At 32.4% G+C, this 22441-nt stretch overlaps 1 protein-coding gene across 1 annotated transcript in view; it reads left to right on the top strand.

Annotated features, from left to right (window-relative positions):
• Positions 1-8760: 8760 nt before the first annotated feature.
• The window catches only part of LOC126880347 (CD63 antigen-like), a 179902-nt gene continuing 166221 nt past the window's right edge, over positions 8761-22441 (top strand). Inside the window, exons 1-4 of the mRNA XM_050644151.1 lie at positions 8761-8951; positions 9013-9094; positions 11729-11917; positions 20664-20834. Coding sequence (XP_050500108.1) covers positions 9032-9094; positions 11729-11917; positions 20664-20834 — 423 coding nt within the window. The 5' untranslated portion in view covers positions 8761-8951; positions 9013-9031. The remainder of the gene's footprint in view (positions 8952-9012; positions 9095-11728; positions 11918-20663; positions 20835-22441) is intronic.

The following is a 22441-nucleotide window of genomic DNA, read 5'->3' as shown; positions in this document are numbered from 1 at the left end:
TAAAAAACAAATCTGTTCTTCCACAACTTTTATCCGCCGTTTTTAACTGAACCACAGAGTCAACTCTTTCACTAACATTTTGTACAAGTTACTTGACATATAGTCGTCGCTGGGCCATCGAGGTGTAAACATCGTTAAAGCGCTCCGAAAAACCGGTGATTAAGAATTCTAATTATCTTATCAACAACAATAAAAAAAAACCCATTAGCAATAAGTGAGAAAAACAAAACAATATGTTCCCTTCGGGGAATCTTATTGGGTTCAGAAATGGACAACCAGTTTATCAACAACAAAACATACAGAGTGATCCAATAAATTTACAAATACCACAAGCAACCAATAACCAACTACAGTGGCAGCCAACAATGATGAAGCAACCAGAAAATGCAATGAACATGAATATGCCAACTATGCAACAACAGTATCATACAACTCCTATACAGACAGTAAATACCAACCAGTTCAGCTCTCAACCAGTTCAGCAGCAAATGCCGACATCAAGTAAAAATAGTGCAAATATCGAAGACAGAGAAACTCACTATATGACATCAACCAGTGAAGATGAAGAAGAAAATCAGACAAACAGTAAAAACGCTTGGCAAGTCATGGGAAGCAATAAAAGAAAGAAAATACATAACAACAAACCAAATCCAAGCGAAATTGAAACAGGTAACCGATTCCAACCGCTGTCGAAAGAAACAGAAGAAAATATTGGAAACGTCGAAACCAACAAAATACCAAAACCTCCACCAATATTTGTACACGGGGTACAGGATTTCAAAGAGATGACAAAGCAATTAGAGGAAATAGCCAAAAAAGAAGAATACCAGACAAAAAGTTTAATAAACAACGTTGTCAAAATAAATTGTGAAACACCAGAAATATACCGAAAATTGGTTAAGGAGTTCAAGGAAAAAAATATATACCATCACACGTACCAACTAAAAGAAGAACGAGCCTACAGAATCGTGATCAGATACTTACATCACTCAACCAATACTGATGACATAAAAAGTGAGCTATCTCAGTTAGGGCACAAAGTGAGAAACATAGTTAATGTAAAACAACAAAAAACCAAAGAACCACTTAATCTCTTCTTTGTAGATTTAGAACCCGCGCAAAACAACAAAGATGTCTATAATATAACAGGCCTACAGAACAGAGTAGTACACATAGAACCTCCACGAACTCAAAAAAACAGTATAATACAGTGCATGAGATGCCAACAATATGGACATTCCAAATCATATTGTAATAAACCATACGTCTGTGTAAAATGCGGAGGCTCACACAATACCACCACGTGCAAAAAGTCAAAGGAGACGCCAGCCATATGTGCTTTATGCAATGGAGGCCACCCAGCCAATTACAAGGGATGTGATCACTATAAGAAACTTACCAAAGGAAGCAATAAAAACAATGGAGAACATCAAAACCCATCAGCAATCTACACAAATGATATATACACAAGAAACACACAACAACTATCCAATCCACTGCCCCAGGGCATGAGCTATGCTGAAGTAACTAAACGCAACCAAACAGAAGATACAACCACTGTGTTAAACAAGTTTTTGGAAGAATTCAAGAATCTATTCAACCAACTAATCCAACAAAATAGCATGGTCCTCAACATGCTTACCATGCTTATGAACAAAATGAAATAAATGGCTAAGTTTCTTCGAATAGCCCAATGGAATGCCAACGGCCTTCCAAGCCATACAGAAGAAGTGAAAATATTTCTAGACATAAATAAAATTGACATATTTTTAATTAGTGAAACACACTTCACAAACAGAACTTATTTTAACATACCTAAATATAAACTATATCATACTGAGCATCCTGACGGCACAGCCCACGGAGGTACAGCAATACTCATCAAAGAAAATATTAAACATCATGAACTACTGAAGTACAAAGAAGAACACATACAAGCAACGACAGTAAGCGTTGAAGCACTTCCATATAATGTCAACGTAACAGCTGTGTACTGCCCTCCTCGCCATAATCTAAAACGAGAACACTATGAAGAATTTTTCCAAACTTTAGGACCAAAATTCATTGCTGGGGGAGATTACAACAGCAAGCATACCTTGTGGGGGTCACGACTTATAACAACAAAAGGCAGAGAACTGGCACATGTTATACAAAATAAGAATTACTCATTTATCTCAACGGGAACACCAACATACTGGCCGACCGATCCCAACAAAAAACCAGATTTATTGGACTTCTTCATAACAAACGGTATCGGTATAACTTATACAGATATAACACCAAGCTATGACCTAACTACTGACCATAGCCCAATAATAGCAACGGTAAGTACAACAGTTATCACTAAAAAACCAAAACTCCACCTGCACAACAATAAAACAAACTGGGACACTTACCGACAAATAATTCACGATACTATCGAAATAACAACGAGGCTGAAAAAACCGGAAGAAATAGAAGAGGACTATAACAAATTTATAAACATACTACAGTATGCAGCTAAATCAGCTACCCCACAAAGTAGTCCCAACAGAAACATAAGTAATATACCTTTAGAAATAAAAAAACTGGTAGCTGAAAAAAGAAAGGCCAGATCTGCATGGCAACGAACACACACACCAGACAGCAGAACAAGATACAATCGCATCAGCAACAAATTAAAATCAAAGCTGCAAGAAGTCAAAAATGAGTCATTTACGAATTATATCACCAATCTTTCAAGACAAGACAACTCTATATGGAAGCCCATAAAAAGTAAGAGAAAGCCAATAACAGCATTACCTCCAATACGTAAAAATTCAACACCACCAGGACCATGGGCAAAAAGTGATAAAGAAAAGGCTGACCTATTTGCCGAGTATTTAGCAGAAGTTTTTACTCCACTAAATGACGACCAAGTACCAGAAGCGAACCAAATATTAGAAGAACCACTACAGATACAGGACCGAATAAAACTATTTACTCCAAAAGAAATTAGAGACGTAATTGCCACCCTAAACCCAAAGAAGGCACCAGGCGAAGATCTGATAACCGCAAAAATGTTAAAAGAAATACCCAAAAAGGGCATAGTTAAACTACTGCACATATTCAATGCAATACTTAGATGTGACTACTGGCCCAAAGCACTCAAAATTGGACAAATAATTATGATACCAAAGCCTGGCAAAAACCCTCTAGATGTCTCATCATATAGGCCTATCAGCTTATTACCAACAATCTCCAAGTTGCTTGAAAGACTTATCCTAAACAGAATAAATGCAGAAATAAATCCACAAAATTGGATCCCAGATCATCAGTTCGGATTTCGACAAAGCCATTCAACGATACAACAATGCCATCGCATAGTCAACGCCATTAACCAGTCACTTGAAAATCAGCAGTACTGCACAGCAGCCTTTATAGACATCAGTCAGGCTTTTGACAAAGTCTGGCATCCAGGCTTGTTATGCAAAATAAAAAGAATTCTTCCAGCAAGTTACTACAACCTACTGAGAGCCTACCTACACGAACGGCAGTTTAAAGTAAAAGTTAATGAAGAAGTCTCGGAATACAAGCCTATTCACTCTGGCGTACCTCAAGGGAGCATACTAGGACCATTATTGTACATACTATATACATATGACTTGCCTACAAATGATAAAACAACCATCGGGACATTTGCAGACGACACTGCTATTTTTGCCAAGCATGACGATCCTATTGCAGCAACACAAAATCTCCAAGAGCATCTAAACTCACTTGAAATATGGCTGAAGAAGTGGAAGTTTAAGGTAAACGAAACAAAATCATCCCATATAACATTCACTCTCCGGACTGGAACCTGCCCACCAGTAACCATCAATCAAATAAAAATACCACAAAGTAATCAAGTCAAATATCTAGGGCTACACTTTGACAATAAACTCAACTGGAAACACCATATAACAAAGAAAAGAATGCAACTTGACCTAAAAACCAAAGAACTTTACTGGCTCATTGGAAGAAATTCCCATCTTTCAATAGAAAACAAATTGCTAATATATAAAGCAGTGATAAAGCCAATCTGGACTTATGGCATTGAACTGTGGGGCTGTGCTAGCAAATCCAATACTGTGATTATCCAGAGAGCGCAATCCAAGATACTTCGAGCAATAGTTAATGCACCATGGTATGTATCAAACCAAACTCTACACACAGATCTAAAAATTCCATATGTAACCGAAGTCATCCGAGAAAACAACAGAAAACACCACAACAAACTAGAAGACCATCCTAATCCACTACTTCATCCACTACTGCAACCTGTCCACAATAGAAGACTAAGAAGAAGCTGGCCCTCCGACCTAAGAGGTAACTGAGGAAACATCGCTGGATGTTTACCTCTCCACGTCACCACATTTACAATAATTTAATTTAATGTAAGACCAACAAATTGACTTATAGATGTTTGTTTTATATCTGATTGTCAATAAAGGGAGATAATAAAAAAAAAAAAAAAGTTACTTGACATCCACAATTAATAGGTCTTAATAAGTGTCAAAAGTACCTACACGTTTAAGGCACGCATGTGAAAGTTTGCAGAATGAGCGATAGCGAGTTCTGCAATTCACATGAGTGCCTTAAAAATGTACTTTTTAACACGCATATATCATACAATATTTTTTCTACAAACGTAATTACAGGACAATATCTACAAAAAGTTTTACTTGAACGTGATGACATTCCATTTTTATATTTTTTTGACATTACATCAAAATTGTCAATACGGTCAATACGATACTGCAGTGCCTTAAAAATATTTTTTGCACGATTGATCATTTTTGACTGTTTACCGTGACAGATTTTACGTCAGTAGGTGACATTTACTAGCAACTCGACGGTAAGTACTCCAACTCGACGGTAAGTAATTCACTTACCGTCGAGTTAAAAAATCTCTTAATTTTAATTTATTTTTTGAAAGAATAAAGAAAACTAACGAATTATTTATTAATATTGAAACTTATGGTACAATTTGTTAAATTATTTAATGAAATCCCACTTGTTTGGGCTGTGGTTTCACTTCTAACAGAAACTCCTACAGAATCGCATACATTAGTAGTATCCAACATTTTTTCTCTTCAAATACGCAATCAAAGTTGAAAACTTGGAAGTATCAATGCCATCATAAAGAAAAACGGTGGATTTAATCATTGAATATTCTGCCCAGAGGCTTCCAGGAGCTTTCAACTGCATATGTCTTTGAACGAAATATTCCAATAGATTCTTTTCTTCGATTCTTAAATTCTTGCCTTCGCACCATTTTTTAAAACTTTGGTAGGTATTTTGATAACGGATTTTGGATTTTTCGGGAATAATTGCGGAACACCCTTCTTCCCAAGCCCGTTCAATTTCTTTAAATTCACTTTCGCTCATATTTTAATTTATAATAATCAAAATTGTACTTAAAATTATTATTATTGACAACTACCTAAATAAAAACTCAATTCTCCATTGTTGTTATGCACCCTAGTTACTACCTAACAAACAAAGTATCTATCTTGATAAAATGAATGAAACTAGTCAATATGACGAAAATGTTTAATTTTATAATTTATAATGGTATCAATCGTGCAAAAAACGTTATAAGCATGTCGAACGTTAACGTTAAGGGTAACCGATCTCAGACAATAATTGGAGTCGTCGTCCCGCTCCTCCTCCAAACAATTGTCTTCGATCGGTATAAAACCCTTACCGTTCTCCATACTTAATATACTATTAAAACACTAGTTCCTTAAAGTAGCATTTTTAACGCTCGTATGGAGTGCTAAAAATTGCATTTTTAACACGGTTGTAGAAAAACTTATTTCAGCTCGCCTACAGTTCGTCTAATTTACTTACCGTTGCACGTCATTATTTACGTTAGAGATCTAAGTTGACCAATTACAAAAAATTCTTGAATTCATTTTAAATCAAATACATTACATGTCATAATTATAGCGGAAGTGGATTATATACAGCAAAACATATTCAATGTAAACAAATAAAAACTTTAGAAATAGAAAACAAGAATTAAGTTATAATCTTACGTTAAAGTACATAATAAAAACAGTAAATATAAAGAAACAAATACTTATATAGCAGTGGCGTGCTGGGACTTTTCAGGCGGCCCGGTCATTTTATAGAAAAGCGGCCTCCCATCCTCATTTTACCTCCTATCTATCAGGATGTTTTATTCGTTATTTATAAAATAAAAAAAAACGAAAAGATAAATTATTTTTAGAAAACACAAAACTTTGAATGTAATGATTTTTTTTAATTAGCTATATTTTTTATTTAAAAATAAGCAATCTTACAAATAATAAATGACATGTATGAGAATATTGTATGCAGTAAGGTAGGAACCATAATTTCCTGAATAAATATAACATGAATCTGATTTAGGAATTAAGATAAAAGTAAAATAAAATTTTGAGAATTTTTCAATTATGTATTAGGTAAGTTGAATTTTAGTAAATCAATTATACATGAGAGTACAAATACACGTACAGTGCAAATACTTTAATTTAACAATATTTAAATATTAATACAGCTCTATAATATAAACATGTTTAAGCTCATATAAAGCCAATACTTTATTTTTCTATAGCCATTAGCATAAATATTTTCAAGTGATCTTTTGTTAAAGTACTTCTTAACCGATTTTTTATGTATTTCAACGCTGAAAAGCTTCTTTTTCAAGATACTTGCGTTACTGAAAGAGCTAATAAATGTTTATAGGTATACTATATTTATATTTGGATAAGCACACTGATATAAGTTATACTTATGCAAAAGAGCGTAACAGCAAGCTATACAATATTTACACTTTTTAGTACCACAGGGAGGTGAAGTTTTCACGATGTCAACAACTTTGTGATTTGTTACTTTATGTTCGTTATCACTTGGATTAATAATATCATCCTTCATATTTTCTGTAGATATTCATCATAAACTCGATCTTCTATAATTTCAGTTATTTGCAAAATCCTATTACACAATCCATTTATCAGAAAATCTACGAGTTCTTCTTGAATTGCAGTCGCAGATAATATCGTAGGATAAATTTTTTAAATTTTTAAGCAAATTATTTAAATGCCGTTAAAGGTATTAGGTGTGGATCCCGCGATATCAAAGTTTATCTGACTAGACACTCTTAAGCTATTAACAAATTTTCAGCTTGCTACTAATCAACTTTTTTTTCATACGCCGGATCCAGACCTATATATCATTTTTTTATTGTATCAAAATCTCTAGGATGTAGAGAGCTTATACGCAATAAAACGATTTGTCTTGATCAAATCGTTTGGCGATACTTCCAATAATTCGGTAAAAAATGCACTTTTTTCCATTTTTTATTCTGCAGAGTACATATTAGATATTTGAAGGAAGTTGGAATACCATAATTAATATACTTGTATGTATGAAAATAAATATTATCTGTAGCAATAATTTATTTATATAGAGTCTTATTCATTTACTTAAACTGTATTTTACAATTAAAAGAAAATTAATTTTTTTTAATGTTTTGGAAATTAAAAAATATTTTTTTATCATGTCTAAAATTTTTGGTAAAAAAAACCTATCTGACCGGCCTCAAGATGCCGCGGCCTCTCGGTGATTGCACCGATTCATTTATATGGCCAGCACGCCACTGTTATATAGTAAAGAATAAAAACAAATATGAAGTGTCATCACCGCAACTGTCAAATAAATGTTACCAATGTATGCCAAAATATCACCTTCGTTCGATTACAGTTACAGTGTGGTCCGAACAAATGTGCTTCATAAAAACGCTTTATTACGCATTTATACAAATTAAATGAAATATATTAATGTGTATTTCTTTAAGTTAACATTAATGGAAATCTTTAAATATTATTTCTACGAGTACATAATAAAATATGTCTACATAGTGGCTGTAATGCCAGTGTACTCGGCAAAATGATTCGTAAAAAGAACACACCTACCGCCTAAATATTTCGTGTTGGTATCATGTGACATCATGGGCTACGACGCGGATGACGTGCAACGGTAAGTAAATTAGACGGAGTATAGTTTCAGAATTTTTCTTGTTGGTGCCGTACACACCTTTTTCATTTTTAATCAAATATTCAGCAATAATACATTAACTACTTCGGACTACATCCAACGTTGCCAATTTTCATATTTTACGGCCTATTATAGCACCGAACAACACCGTTGTTCGGTGTTGTGGAAATTTTCAATGACTGTTTTCCGAATATATACGATTACACATAGACGTACGTATTAAAAAATATTTTTTTTTTCATGGTATGAAAGTCTTTGAAGTTAAACAATTTTCAATAAATATATTTCATCTAATAATTGTTTAAAAAGAAGTTGTTTCTTATTCTGAGATGCAACAAGTATATTTTATAAACTTACAAGTTATCTTACCGGTAGTCAACATAAACCAATAGCGCTGTAGATTTTGCGAAACGCATATTAAAATGTAGGTATTAATTAAGCTACATACGAGTTTGAAATTTATTAAACATACTATAATATGTTATACATTGTATAATATTTAATTTTTACCAATTTCATTTTCAGTTTAAAGAATTCCAAAACACCGAAAAAATTGTCTTGTTAATTTCGACAGTTAGTGTTTACGTTTGACTTTGACAAGAAAATATTTTCTGAAAAATTTTCTAGTTTTCCTAATTTTCTATCTTTCAAGTGTTCTAAAAATCGAAATTAAAAACAAAGAGTGGGGATAGTTAAATCAGTAGGGGAATCCACTGCGCAGACTAAATTGTCAGAAAACACGGAAGGTGGCACTTAAATTTAAGGTTTTCTTCGGTCTTCAGTTCTAAAATATTTAACGGTACGCGTGAGTTTCAGCCGAACCAAATAAAATACGATTGGATATTTAAAAATCGAAGAAGTATCTGCGAATATCTACAACCTCATCTATTCCTTTGAGCGTAAAGGTGCAGGAATACAAACATTAGTGTCCATGACAACTTATTGATTAAAGTTTTTTATTTACAGTTTTCCATTCATTCTGAAGATGGTATCTGGAGGGATGTCGTGTGTGAAATATTTGTTGTTTGCGTTCAACCTGCTTTTTGCCGTAAGTAAAAATATTGGTTCAGTACCAAAACAAACACTAATATAGGTACAGTCTTAAATATTTTTTGCTGTCATTTAATAATCATTTAGAACGTTGTTAATAAAATATCAAAATATGTATTAAAGATAAATGATTTCATGGCTTACTTAAATTCTAATTAAAAGCTTAATTTTTTTCAGTTAAATGTTCCGCGGAAAATTCAGTCTTACGAAAAAACAAGAGTACCTATTTGAGCTTGATAATAGTTGATAATTATTGATAAATTTGTACTTATTTTATTATTTATTTATTTATTAAACTCAACATGCTTTGTAGGGCTAGGGCTGAAAAATTAATTTTCATTACAAAATTACTATTACATATACAGTGTAACCTGCTTATTGAAATAGCCTTAGTGCTAAGAAAAGTGCTTGGTGCTTCTTGGTCTATCTTTTCTTCTTTTTTGTATAGGTTTTCATGATAGTACCATTTTTGACATTCTTTCCTTTCCCATTCTTTCAATTTGTCCTAAATATCATATTCTCTGTGCTTTGATTGCAGTGGTTAATTTTGGTTCCTTATATAGTTCTTCAGATACAGAGAAAATCAAACATAAGAAATTAAAAGACGTATAAGATTGGCATGGGCAGCATTTGGCAAAGTGAGCTACATCCTGAAGAATAAAAAATATGCGTAACATCTTAAGTTCAAGGTCTTCAACCAGTGTGTTACCAGTAATTACTTATGGAGTGCAAACTTGGACACTAACCAAGAATAATATGGATAAACTTATAAAAACATAGAGAGCAATGGAAAGACAGATGTTGCAACACTAAAAGGACAAAAAAAGAATCGAGTGGATTTAAAATATTACAAAGTTGAAGGGTGTAAGAGAAAAAGTAGCCAAATTGGAATGGAAATTCAGAGGGGCACAACATCAGACACAGAGACGATAGGTGGAACAAGGAAATACTACACTGGTGACCATACAAATACAAAAGAAGTAGGAAGACGACAGATGAGATGGGTTGATGACTTGAAGAGGCAAGCTGGTCCCAGATGAATGATCTTAGCTCAGGACACACAAATCAAGACAAGAAGGGAAGTGGAAATACTACAGTGGAGACCATACAAATACAAAAGAAGTAGAGGAAGACCACAGATGAGATGGGTTGATAACTTGTAGGGGCAAGCCGATCCCAGATGGATGAACTATAAACTTAGCTCAGGACAGACACACATGCAGACCAGAAGGGGAAGCCTACATCCTAAAGTGGATAACATGGGCTACGTAGATAGATAGATAGATATAGTTCTTCGAGTTCCTTGTAATTTCTTCTTCTTCGTTGATAACCTATTTTCACACTTCCATAATCTATTTTCACACCTCCTCTTTGTATTTTCATTGCCCATATTTCTACAAGGTCTATTTCTGATTTTTAGCACCCATGTTTCGCATGCATCATAACTGTAGGCCTTATAACTGTTTTGTAGATTCTAATTTTGGTTTTTCTTGAGACATATTTGGATTTAATAAATTATCACAATGCTCCATAGTTTTTAGTTTCTGAAAACTAAAAACCTAGATGAATGAGATTTAAGACTAATATTAACACACCTCTATTGCAATCAGCGAGTAATAGTAAGAATTGAAAAAGAAACATCTGATGAAATAGAAATAAAGGGAGGAGTCAGGCAAGGCTGCATACTATGCCCTCTATTATTTAACACTTATTCTGAAGAGGTAATGACAGAAACTCTGGAAGATAAAACAGTCGGCATAAGAGTAAATGGAGTCTTAGTTTACAACATCAGATATGCAGATGATACAGTAATAATAGCCGATAGTTTACAAGACCTGCAAAGACTCATGAGTAAAATAGTAAGGTGTAGTAGGGAGTACGGACTCTCTCTCAATATCAAAAAGACGAAGTTTATGAAAATTACACTTACTAAAAAAGTACACTTCCCTAGGAACACTTATAACAGAAAATAATGACTACACTGTAGAAATCAAAGTCAGAATCGAAAAAGCACGTTCTAATTTTATGAAAATGAAAAAGGTCCTATGTAGCAAAGATTTAACATTAGCTCTTAAAGTATGCCTAACAAAATGTTACGTATATAGTGTACTATACTATGGAGTGGAATGATGGATGTTAAATGTAGAGACAATGAGACGACTTAACGCCTTTGAAATGTGGACCTATAGAAGAATTATGAAGGTTTCCTGGATAGATAGAGTTATGAACAACGAAGTACTGAGAAGAATAGGTAAAGAGAAGGAAGTTAAACTTACAATTAAAGAAAGAAAACTACAGTATCTCAGACAAGTGATGCAGGGCGAGAAGTATGGCATCCTGCGACTCATAATGCAAGGAAAGTTAGATGGCAGAAGAAGCATCAGAAGAAGACGAATTTCATGGCTGAAGAACCTGAGAGAATGATTTAGATGCAGCTCAAAACAACTATTTAGAGCTACTGCCTCAAAAATTAAAATAGCTATGATGATTGCCAACCTCCGTAGCGGAGATGGCACCTGAGAAGAAGAATGCTCCATACTTTTTATTTCCTTTTGCTATTCTTGTCTTTATCTCCCCTTCCCCATGTCCCTTTAAATTTGTACTTACACATCAATATTTTTTTTTGTTTCAGATATCTGGCATAGCTATCCTTACAGTTGGAGCTGTAGTCCACATTGTTTATGCACATTATTCGCAGTTTGTTTATGAGGGGTATCAGTCCATACCCTTGGCACTCATTATAGTAGGGGTGATCATCTTTATCATTGCATTCTTTGGTTGTTGTGGAGCTGTCAAGGAAAACCATTGTATGATTATAACAGTAAGTAGATGATGTTTTAATAAGACATATGAATTAGTAGTACTAGATAAAGAAAAAAATAATTTCCAAATGAATCAGTCGTTTCATAAAACCTGACATGTCCAATAAACAAAGTTGTGGAAAAGGACAAAAAACATCTCGGGGTTGCCAGGTTTCTCTGGATACAGAAAAATTTTCTCTACTCTTTAGGTTCATTTAGACTGTTAAATCGGGTCAGGTTTTTCTTGAAACATGTGACTCTGTATCTAAGGGTAGTAAAAATGGAAAAAAACGAAAATCGTTTTTTTTTTACATATCAGGTTTCTGAAATGACCGATTCAATTATAAAGTTTGGAAACTTGGAATATTTTGAAATCTTTAACATTTGGATAATTTAAGTAATATTTTTTCAAATAGATTAACAACAAATAAGAACTACAAGCTTATAAATATTAATTGGAGAAATATTACAGTAATTATCACATAATTATAAATATGGGTTCTAACAAAAAATTTAAAACTAAAGAGGTCCACAAATATTCTGCCTTCATTATCCTAATAGCCTCTTAAAAATGATGGTTAAGTTATAAAATTAATCCCTAATAATAAACCTTTAAAAAGTTAATTTTTTATATTTACATGGGCTTTATAGATGATTTTATAGATAGTTCGAAATGCCTGTTTTTGGGGTGAATTTACCCCTGTATTAAAAATGTGGGATGCTTTTTTAAACTTTATATAAACCACTTTTCATAATCACAATTTTCGAAATTCATATTTTTTGACATACCTCATATAATATTCATAAAATTTGGTATCTGATGGTTGAATCTTAGGTTTTAGAGACCATGCTTTTTATGAAGAATAAATTTTTTTCATAAAATTAATAATAAAAAAGTTTTCCATATGGTTCCAACTTACAGGGACATACTGTATACCCCATTCCACGAATATACGATCCTCTTGGATTATCGCGACAACGAATATTTTACTGGGCAAAATATGAAGAATGAAAGTAAATTGCAAATTATATTGTTGTTTATTGGAGTAATTATTAGAGCAAAATACTTTCGTACTTCTTATGTTGCACACTAAAATATTCGTTGTCGCAATAATCCAAAACAGTCGTATATTTGTGGAATACACCATATATTATATGTATTAGTATCCAAAATATATTAAGTATCCAAAAAAATTTTGTCTACTGAGCTTGATGTAGCAGATTTTGAGAAAAACATTTCCCAGTTTTTTACTATTGAATAAAATGGTCATATTTATTTTTTACCCCTAATCAGTGATTTCTAGTGCATATTAGGTGCCCCCGTTGTCCAGTAAAAGCTCTAAATGGTTGGTCAAAGCGTTTTTTCATAATTCTGCCTTTTTTTATATCTTGCTGATCCTTCTATTGGCTTGAGCAATCCTAGTTTTGTCGATATTTTTCAACTGACTCATTGCTATTTATCCAATTTTTATTCCCATAAATAAGATCCATTACTGTGAGGTTGATTTTAGCTCCTTCATTAAAGAAAGATAACCTATCCAGAGGGCTATCTTTACCACATCTTTGCTACAAACCGTGGCGGATCTATGGGATGGGAAAATGGGGAAATTTCCCCTCCTAACATATTCCAAAATTAAAGGAAAAAATTATTAAAACATAAAAATATATTAGCTGACATGAAACTTCCACAGACAGACAAATTCAACCCATTAAACACACTAATTGGAAAAATTAAGGGAACTTAATGCATATCAGTCTTTATGTAGTTTTGGTTTATCTTTTTTATGTCTTTTGTTTGGTATTTCATTGGAAGTTCCCCCTATGGCAAATTTCCCCTCCCAAGGCAAAAGTCTAGATCCGCTACTGGCCACAAATTTATTTTTTGGAGCAATTTGTCAAATTAAATACGAGCCCCTTCCCATATCAGTTGGCCCAATGTAGATTTAAAAGAAAATCCAATTTTATAGAACAAAAACAACCAGGATACCTAAACTTTGAAAGTTTTAATTCATGGATAATTTTTGAATTTCCAGAAGTATACAAAATTTGTTTTAAATTAATAAGAACGATTAATTAAACAGAATAATAACAAATTAAAAAAACGCAAAAATATCTAATTTTAACAAAACAAATGTGGAAGTTTACAACTAAGTGACATCTTTTTTATTTTTAATTAGATTCAAAATTCTTCTAGGCATAGTTTTTTATAAAGTTCTGACAACACTCTGGTGTAAATGGATCCCATATTTTTTGCAAGTTTTGCTTTGTTCTTTGACGGATCTAGCAGGATGTTTCCTCAATGTTTTTTTATTTCGCGTAAAAAAAGGCGCAATAGTTTTTCTCGGGGACAAGTCGGGACTGTTAGAAACGTATTCCAGAAGTAGTATACCGTGGTCACCAATCCAGTTTAAACTCTTTTTTGAGGTATGGCAACCTACGCCATCTCGTTGGAAGACAAAATCTTTCGCTAATTTAAACTTATTGAAACAACTTTATTCCATAATCGGTAAGAAATTATTTAAAACCTTCAAATAATATTTGCCCTGATTTAAGATTCCATCGATAAAATGCAATTTTTCCAAAATATTCAATGACATGCTGCCCCAGACCATGATAAACGTAGGAAATTTGACTTTTCTGTTAAAACATTAAGCTGAAAAGCTTTACTTTACTCCTACTGTATCCAACTCGACTCCAACACAAACTTCAAATCTGGATTCATCACTCCATTGTATTGTATCCCTTAGTGAATTTGTCCAACCTCAATGCTCTTTTGACCATTTTAACTTAATTGTCTTGTGTTGTAATGTTAAGACTGGATTTTCGTTAGTCTGAGATAAGATTAAAATTTTCACAAAGAATCCGTATTGATTTTTTTAACTTTATCAATCACTTTGTAAGTAGAAAATCTTAATTTATGGACCTCTCAGTGACATGTCGATCTAGAAACGTGTGTTCCAACCAGTTTACTCCAAAAACTACTTAAATCTAGATAAGTTGCACGTCGGTTTTTCACTATAATGCGTCTTAATTCCCTTCTATCTGCTTCGCTATTTTACTTTTTCCTACATTTATAGGTTTTGTGATGACAAAACCTGAGGTTTTGTATCTCCTAATTATATTTCTTACACTATACTGTGACAATTGAAACATATTCGCGATTTTCGAATTGATTTTCGAAAATTACAAAATCTATTGATGATTGAACAAATGTTCTCATCCATAACTTTACCTTCACTTATTAACATCGATGACTTTAATCCAGTGGTGTCATGGCAAAATTAGCAGTGCCAGAACGCACTTTTACTAACTTTTTGACAAGTAAAATATTACTTGATGTTTTTTAATACAAGTTACGTCTGCATATTTTCAAATGTATATGCATTTGCTTAGTTCAAAAATATTTAAATTCTGGAATTGTTGCTTTTTATTTCATTTTAATTGTTGCTTTTTTCTTAACCAGTGCCGGAACGTCGTTCCGGCGCGTTCTGGCAGCATGACACCACTAATATCACAAAATCTATTTGACATTAATTGACAATTATTGTTTTGATATCATTTTCCATAGCCTAACTCTGATTTTAAGATAATTATGAAAACGCTGGACGGAAGGGCCGCCCGAGAACTTTATCGTACCGATTTATTATCATTATCGTACTAGATACTGGCATTCTATAAAAATAACAAAGTTACTCGTTATTTTTATATTTTAGAAACACCTTGTATACCTGAAAATATTTTATGGTTCTACGCATGATTAATTCCTGCATTTGAGAAAATGTTCGATGCCATATTTCGGGGACACACTATAGATTATTGCATAAAGCAATAGAATATTAGTCATACTTTCATTTCAAATTAGTTCATTTTTCTGAGAAATTAATAGTTTACAATATTTGCATTTTACTGCATGGATTTTAATGAAATTTTGGGAGTAGCCCAATCTCCTAATTCAAAGTCTATCCTATATATATACTATATATTATGGCGCTTTTATCATGGGGGCGGTAGCAGTAACCACCACTTCTCGTAGATAGAACATTTTTATTTTCGAATTGCATGGAGCAAAAGGAAGAATTTTAAGAAAATTTAAAAATGCGCTCTATAATTTGTTCTTATTTTTTTCAAAAACCTTTCATTTTAAACCCGTCAAACTTTTTGAAAGTAGAAATAACACTATATTAAGAGGTATTGCAAAAGAAAAACAATGCATTTAAATTCTGGTGGATGAGGGGTTAAATGTATGTACTTCTCATTTTTCCTTAAAGTACATTAGTCATATAATTTTTTGCACCATATCTCGCTTAGTTTGAATGTAACCGACATTTAACGGTGCTCGTTTTAAAGGCCTTTTCAAACACTACAAAAGCATGAGCACTTTGAGCATGCACCAAAAAACAAACTCTTTTTACCTACCATATCTTTTTTTGTATTTTATGTAAATAGAAAATTTACGAAGGAACTAATCTCTTTGTTATTTATAATCTAAAAAGAAAATTATATAGTGTTTTTAGTTTGATGCATAGTTTTTAAGGTATTCACAAAAAACCGTCCGAAAACGTGTCATTTTTAAATGAAAATGGCCAATTTTCAACTACGCATAACTCAAAAAGTATTGAGTTCTCAAAAAAAAGTATAGATCAATTTTTACTTAAAAATAGGTTCTCTAGCCACTTCCATGATTATTTTGACCAACAAATTTTCTACCCCCTTGAAGGGGTGGGAATTGCCCCAAGATAAAAGCTCCATAATATATAGGGTAGATTTTGTTTCTTGAGCTATTCCCTACTTACTGTGAAAATATCAAGTACATCGATTTAGTAGGATGGAATTCGGAGCCAAATACTCTCATTGACTGCCCTATAATAATGCTCTGCTATATGATCGTGTGAGAGAGGACACACACAAGATTCTAGCAAAATTTCTATTTTCTGTAACTTTTCGAGTTACAGCAACGAGTTTTATGTCATTGGAAAGGTCATTTTGAATTCTTTCAAAATGTGTAAAAATATACAGGGCGTATCTAAAAGATTAAGATTTTTTTTTCATTTCCGGTTCAACCGGAAGCCATATTGTAGGTAAAATTTATTGTGATAATAGATAATAAAGTACTATATATGTCTGCCAAATTTCAAATTTTAGTTTCTATTACAGAGGAAGTTACGGGCACTCGAATATTTTTTTATAAAAAATTCATAACTCCCCTCCGATGAGGAGTTAAGAAATCTGACTAATGTTATTCAATTTACCGATAGGATATCAAAAATATATAAAAAAATAAACAAATTCCTTGGAGCCATTTTTGAGAAAATCTAGTTCAAAGTTATGTCAAATTTTGACCCCTTAAATATAGGCAACCCATAACTTTTTCTGAGAAACGATAATATTCTTGTTGTATCCCCGTCTTTAAGCTATATAAATATTTTTTCAAATTAAATTTATCTTAAACAAGTTTTTAGATTGGTAGGGAAATGTGTCGGGTGGGCGGTCAGTCATGCTGGCCGCCATTTTGGATTTGGAAATGTCAAATTCCGTATTTCTATTTACCTATCGATGAGCTAACTTTAAGTTAAATTTCATTCGTTTCGGTCAAAATTTGCAAAAATGGGCCCTAAATAACCCCCCTATTTCGACCCCCCCTTGAGAGATTTTTTTCAAAAGCTTAGTTTCTCGACAAAATTCTCTTAAACTTACTCATACCGAATTTCATAGAAATCGGTCCAGTAGTTTTTGCTGGGCGGTGGCGACACACGTACGTACATACTTCCGACATGTTTTTTTTATTTACTTTTTAGACTCAGGGGGACTCAAAACGTCGAAAAAAAGTGAAATCTGAAAAATTTTTTTTGCACGATCCTATAACTTTATCTATTATACTCATACTTCGTATGTAGTACGATAAAGTAAATATCAATGTATGTTGATGTAATTGAATCAAAAGCCACGATTTAGCGGTTTTTTACTTTATCGTACTATATACGTAGTATAGTATAATAAAGTTATAGGATCGTGCAAAAAAATTTTTTTTCAGATTTCACTTTTTTTCGACGTTTTGAGTCCCCCTGAGTCTAAAAAGCAAATAGAAAAAACATGTCGGAAGTATGTACGTACGTACGTATGGCGCCACCGCCCAGCAAAAACTGCCGGACCGATTTTGATGAAATTCGGTATAAGTTTAAGAGAATTTTGTCGAGAAACTAAGCTTTTAAAAAAACCTCTCAAAGGGGGGCCGAAATAGGGGGGTTATTTAGGGCCCATTTTTGCAAATTTTGACCGAAATGAATGAATTTCAACTCAAAGTAAGCTCATCGATAGGTAAATAAAAATACGGAATTTGACATTTCCAAATTCAAAATGGCGGCCAACATGGCCGACCGCCCACCCGACACATTTCCCTACCTATCTAAAAACTTGTTTAAGATAAGTTTAATTTGAAAAAGTCGTTATATAGCCTAAAGATGGGGCTATAAGAAGAATGTTATCGTTTCTCAGAAAAAGGTACGGGTTGCCTATATTTAAGGGGTCAAAATTTGACATAAATTTGAACTAGATTTTCTCAAAAATGGTTCCAAGGAATTTTTTTATTTTTTGATATATTTTTTATATCCTATCGGTAAATTGACTGACATTAGTCAGATTTCTTAACTCCCCATAGGAGGGGAGTTATGACTTTTTTATAAAAAAATATTCGAGTGCCCGTAACTTTTTTCTTAATAGAAACTAAAATTTGAAATTCTGCAGACATATATGGTACTTTATTATCTATTATCACAATAAATTTTACCAAAAATATGGCTTCCGGTTGAACCGGAAATGAATAAAAAATCTTAATTTTTTTAGATACGCCCTATATATTTTTACATATTTTGTAAGAATGCAAAATTACCTTTCCAATGACATAAAATTCATTGCTGTAGCTCAAAAACTCGAAAAGTTACGGTAAATAGAAATTTTGCTATTATTGCACCATATAAAACATTTTTTAGATTATAAATAATAAAGAGATTCGTTCCTTCGTGAATGTTCTATTTATAATACAAAATGAGATATGGTAGGTGAAAATAGTTGTTTTTTGGTTCATTCTCAAATTGGTGTATTCAACTTGAAATAACAGAGGAACGGTAGGTTTTAGGTGTATAATGCTACCAACACCTTTTGTAGTGTTTGAAAAGGCCTTTAAAACGAGCATCGTTAAATGTCGGTTATATACAAACTAAGCGAGATATGGTGCAAAAAATATATGACTAATGTACTTTAAGGAAAAATGAAAAGTATATACATTTAACTCCCCATCCACCATAATTTAAATGCATTGTTTTTATTTTGCAATACCTTTTAATATAGTGTTATTTCTACTTTCAAAAAGTTGAACGGGTTTAACATGAATGGTTTTTGTAAAAAATGTGAGCAAATTATAGAATGAATTTTTAAATTTTCTTAAAAATCTTCCTTTTTCTCCATGTAATTCGAAAATAAAAATATTTCACCCCTGAGAAGTGGTGGGAACCGCCCCCACGATAAAAGCGCCATAGTATATAGGATAGACTTTGAATTAAGAGCAATCTCTTTGAATTAGGAGATTGGGCTACTCCCAAAATTTCATTAAAATCCATGCAGTAGGATAGAATTCGGAGATAATATCTTGTTCTTAATCTCGCGCATTGACTGGCGTAATTGAAATAGAATGAAATGCAAATATTGTAAACTATTAATTTCTCAGAAAGATGAACTAATTTGAAATGAAAATATGACTATAATATTCTATTGATTTATGCAATAATCTATACATCTATAGTGTGTCCCCGAAATATGGCATCGACCATTTTCTCAAATGCAGGAATTAATGATGCGTAGAACCATAAAATACTTTCAAGTACAGAAGGTGTTTCTAAAATATCAAAATAACGAGTAATTTTGTTATTTTTATAGAATGCCAGTATCTAGTACCATAACGATAATAGATCGGTACGAGAAAGTTCTCGGGCGGCCCTTCCGTCCAGCGTTTTTTATTGTTTGACATAAATAAAAAGAACCATAAGGGTAATGCTTTCAATAAATATTAGTAAAAATTGCAATAATAATTAATATGGGAACTTATAAAAATATGTTGATTATCACTTGTTTATGGTAATCGTCATAAACTGCAAATTCCAAAGGTGGGCCAACTGAAATGGGAAGGAGCTCGTACCTCAATTAAATGACCACCAGATCCAGGCATTTTTTCTGATTTTCCAAACAATTTTTGATTAATTTCAATAATATAAAACACGTGTTCTCCACATAACATTTAGAAAGCAACTGTCAAGCTGCAGGTGTACAGGTGAGTCGTCGCGTGCCCGTATTGTACACAAACGAGTTTTAGCTCGGGTAGGTACCGTTATAAATACAGCTATAACTTCGTTTCTATTTCGAATTTCTCGATAAAATTTTAGAGCAGTATTTCTATAATACCAAGGAGTGTTTTTCCGTAAAAAACAATTAACTAATTTTTTGATAAATTAATAAAGTAAAAGTTCTTTTAGCAAGTTTGTTAAAAGTAAGTTTTGTAGCCTAAACGATTATTTTGTACTTAATTATCTGAATTTTTTTACTTTAATATTAAATTTTTTAAATGAAATTTTATTTAAAGAATGATGAAATTTTATTTATTTGAAATGTCCTTCTACCCTTTATTTCAGGTAACTGAAGTTCTACTGTATTTTTGATGATAGAATCTAAAATCATCATTTTAACTAATATTGATCTAAATAAGAATTTTATTTTCAGTTTTCCGTGTTCCTGTTAATAATTTTGATATTAGAAGTTGTTGTTGGAGTTGTGGCCTATGTTAAGAAAAACCAAGTGGCATCTATGCTGGAAGATCAATTAAATGCTACAATGCCAAAATATTACACCAATCAAGAAATTAAGAATTCTTGGGACATTGTGCAACATGAGGTAAGTTTTTGAACAATTTTATTTTGATGATTAATTTATTAAGGTTCTGTATACTACAAATATTATTTACTGGATGATTCTTGTTCATTTTTTGAAATTATATTCTGTTCAAAAAAATACCTTTTAAATTTTTGATAAGAAAGATTGAAGTAAGTACATAGTGTTTAAAAAGTCATTAATGATTCGCAGTAATAATACATTATTAAATTTTTCCTATTATTCATTTTGTTAATATTAATTTGGTTTTAATAATTACCTTTTATTAATTGTAAGTTGCGATGACATGCTTTGTAAACTATTAAACCCACCAAAAAAAGTTTTCTTTTAGATTCTACTTTTTAAGTTATAGACTCTTACGGTGCTTAAAATTATTAGCAAATTTTACCTATCCCGTCTCTTAATCTGTTATATTTTTATTTCATTTGACTAGCTATACTCGTATACCTTTAAGTCTAAAGATCTAGCTATTACTAAAATAATATACATCATAGTACCGACAATGATTTCAAAGGGCTTCTAACATTAATTTCATAAAATCCGCTTCTCATTCATATTTCCACACTTAACTCCCTTGACCAGGACATTTAAGAAAAAATAAATTGACAATGCAAAGTTTTTGCATTGTGTTCTGGATGACGTCACGAAGAAAGTCTATTAGAAAATTAGGTGGAAATGCATAATATTCCTGTCGCCAGGGGGTACAACGGCCTCCTTAATTCAGATGGACTTACCCAACTTTGTTTATGTATTTTGACCCGTAGAACACGAATTTTTTGGGTAACAGTTGATCCGGATGTCGATAAGATTGTTATAAACAAAGAACTTGAGGAATTACATAACAGCGATTTTTCGCAAAACAAAACATTTTTTGAAGTTATACTTCTTTAGGCGCGATTGAGAGTAAAATTTTATAATTCTGCGCGCATGCGCACACAGACAGTATGTACTTAGTTGCAATGAATTGTTCAGAATTAAAAAACGGCTCCGAACTCTGGAGAGGAAACAGAGGTAGAGCATTGTACTAGAGATCGAGAGGTCGCGGGTTCAAATCCCGGACGATTCACGTTTTCTTTTGAATTTTTGGTGGTTTTAATAAAAAAATTTTGAAAGTGGTAGGTAAGAAAGTTAGTTTAATATTTAAATAAAATGCAAATATAAACAGTTAAGTATATTTATTTCGTTGAAATTATATAATAGAAGTATAACTTCTTACGTGCGTACAAAGTACACACACATTCTTTTTTTGTATTTTTTGGGTGATTCTCAGCAAAAAATGGTCTTACAAGTTTTTTCGTAGGATGCATAGTTTTCGAGATAAACGCGGTTGAACTTTCAAAAAATCGAAAAAGTGCAATTTTTGAACCCAAATAACTTTTGATTAAAAAATAAAATAGCAATTCTGCTTACTGCATTTGAAAGTTCAAGGCAAATTCTGTCGGTTTTGATTATTTGCATTGCTAAAAATTAAGTTTTTATTTGTTAAACAAAGCCATAAACACATAGTATTTCCCGTGCCCAATGCATGCGTTTTAATGTACGTAATCTACGTAGAAATTGTCTGTATGCGCGCCTACTCGTTGGATTTCAAATGAGAAATGCATTGCAAA

This window comes from Diabrotica virgifera, chromosome 2, assembly GCF_917563875.1.
Source record: "Diabrotica virgifera virgifera chromosome 2, PGI_DIABVI_V3a".
Classification (NCBI taxonomy): Eukaryota; Metazoa; Arthropoda; class Insecta; order Coleoptera; family Chrysomelidae; genus Diabrotica; species Diabrotica virgifera.
This window is presented reverse-complemented; position numbering and strand designations above follow the sequence as displayed.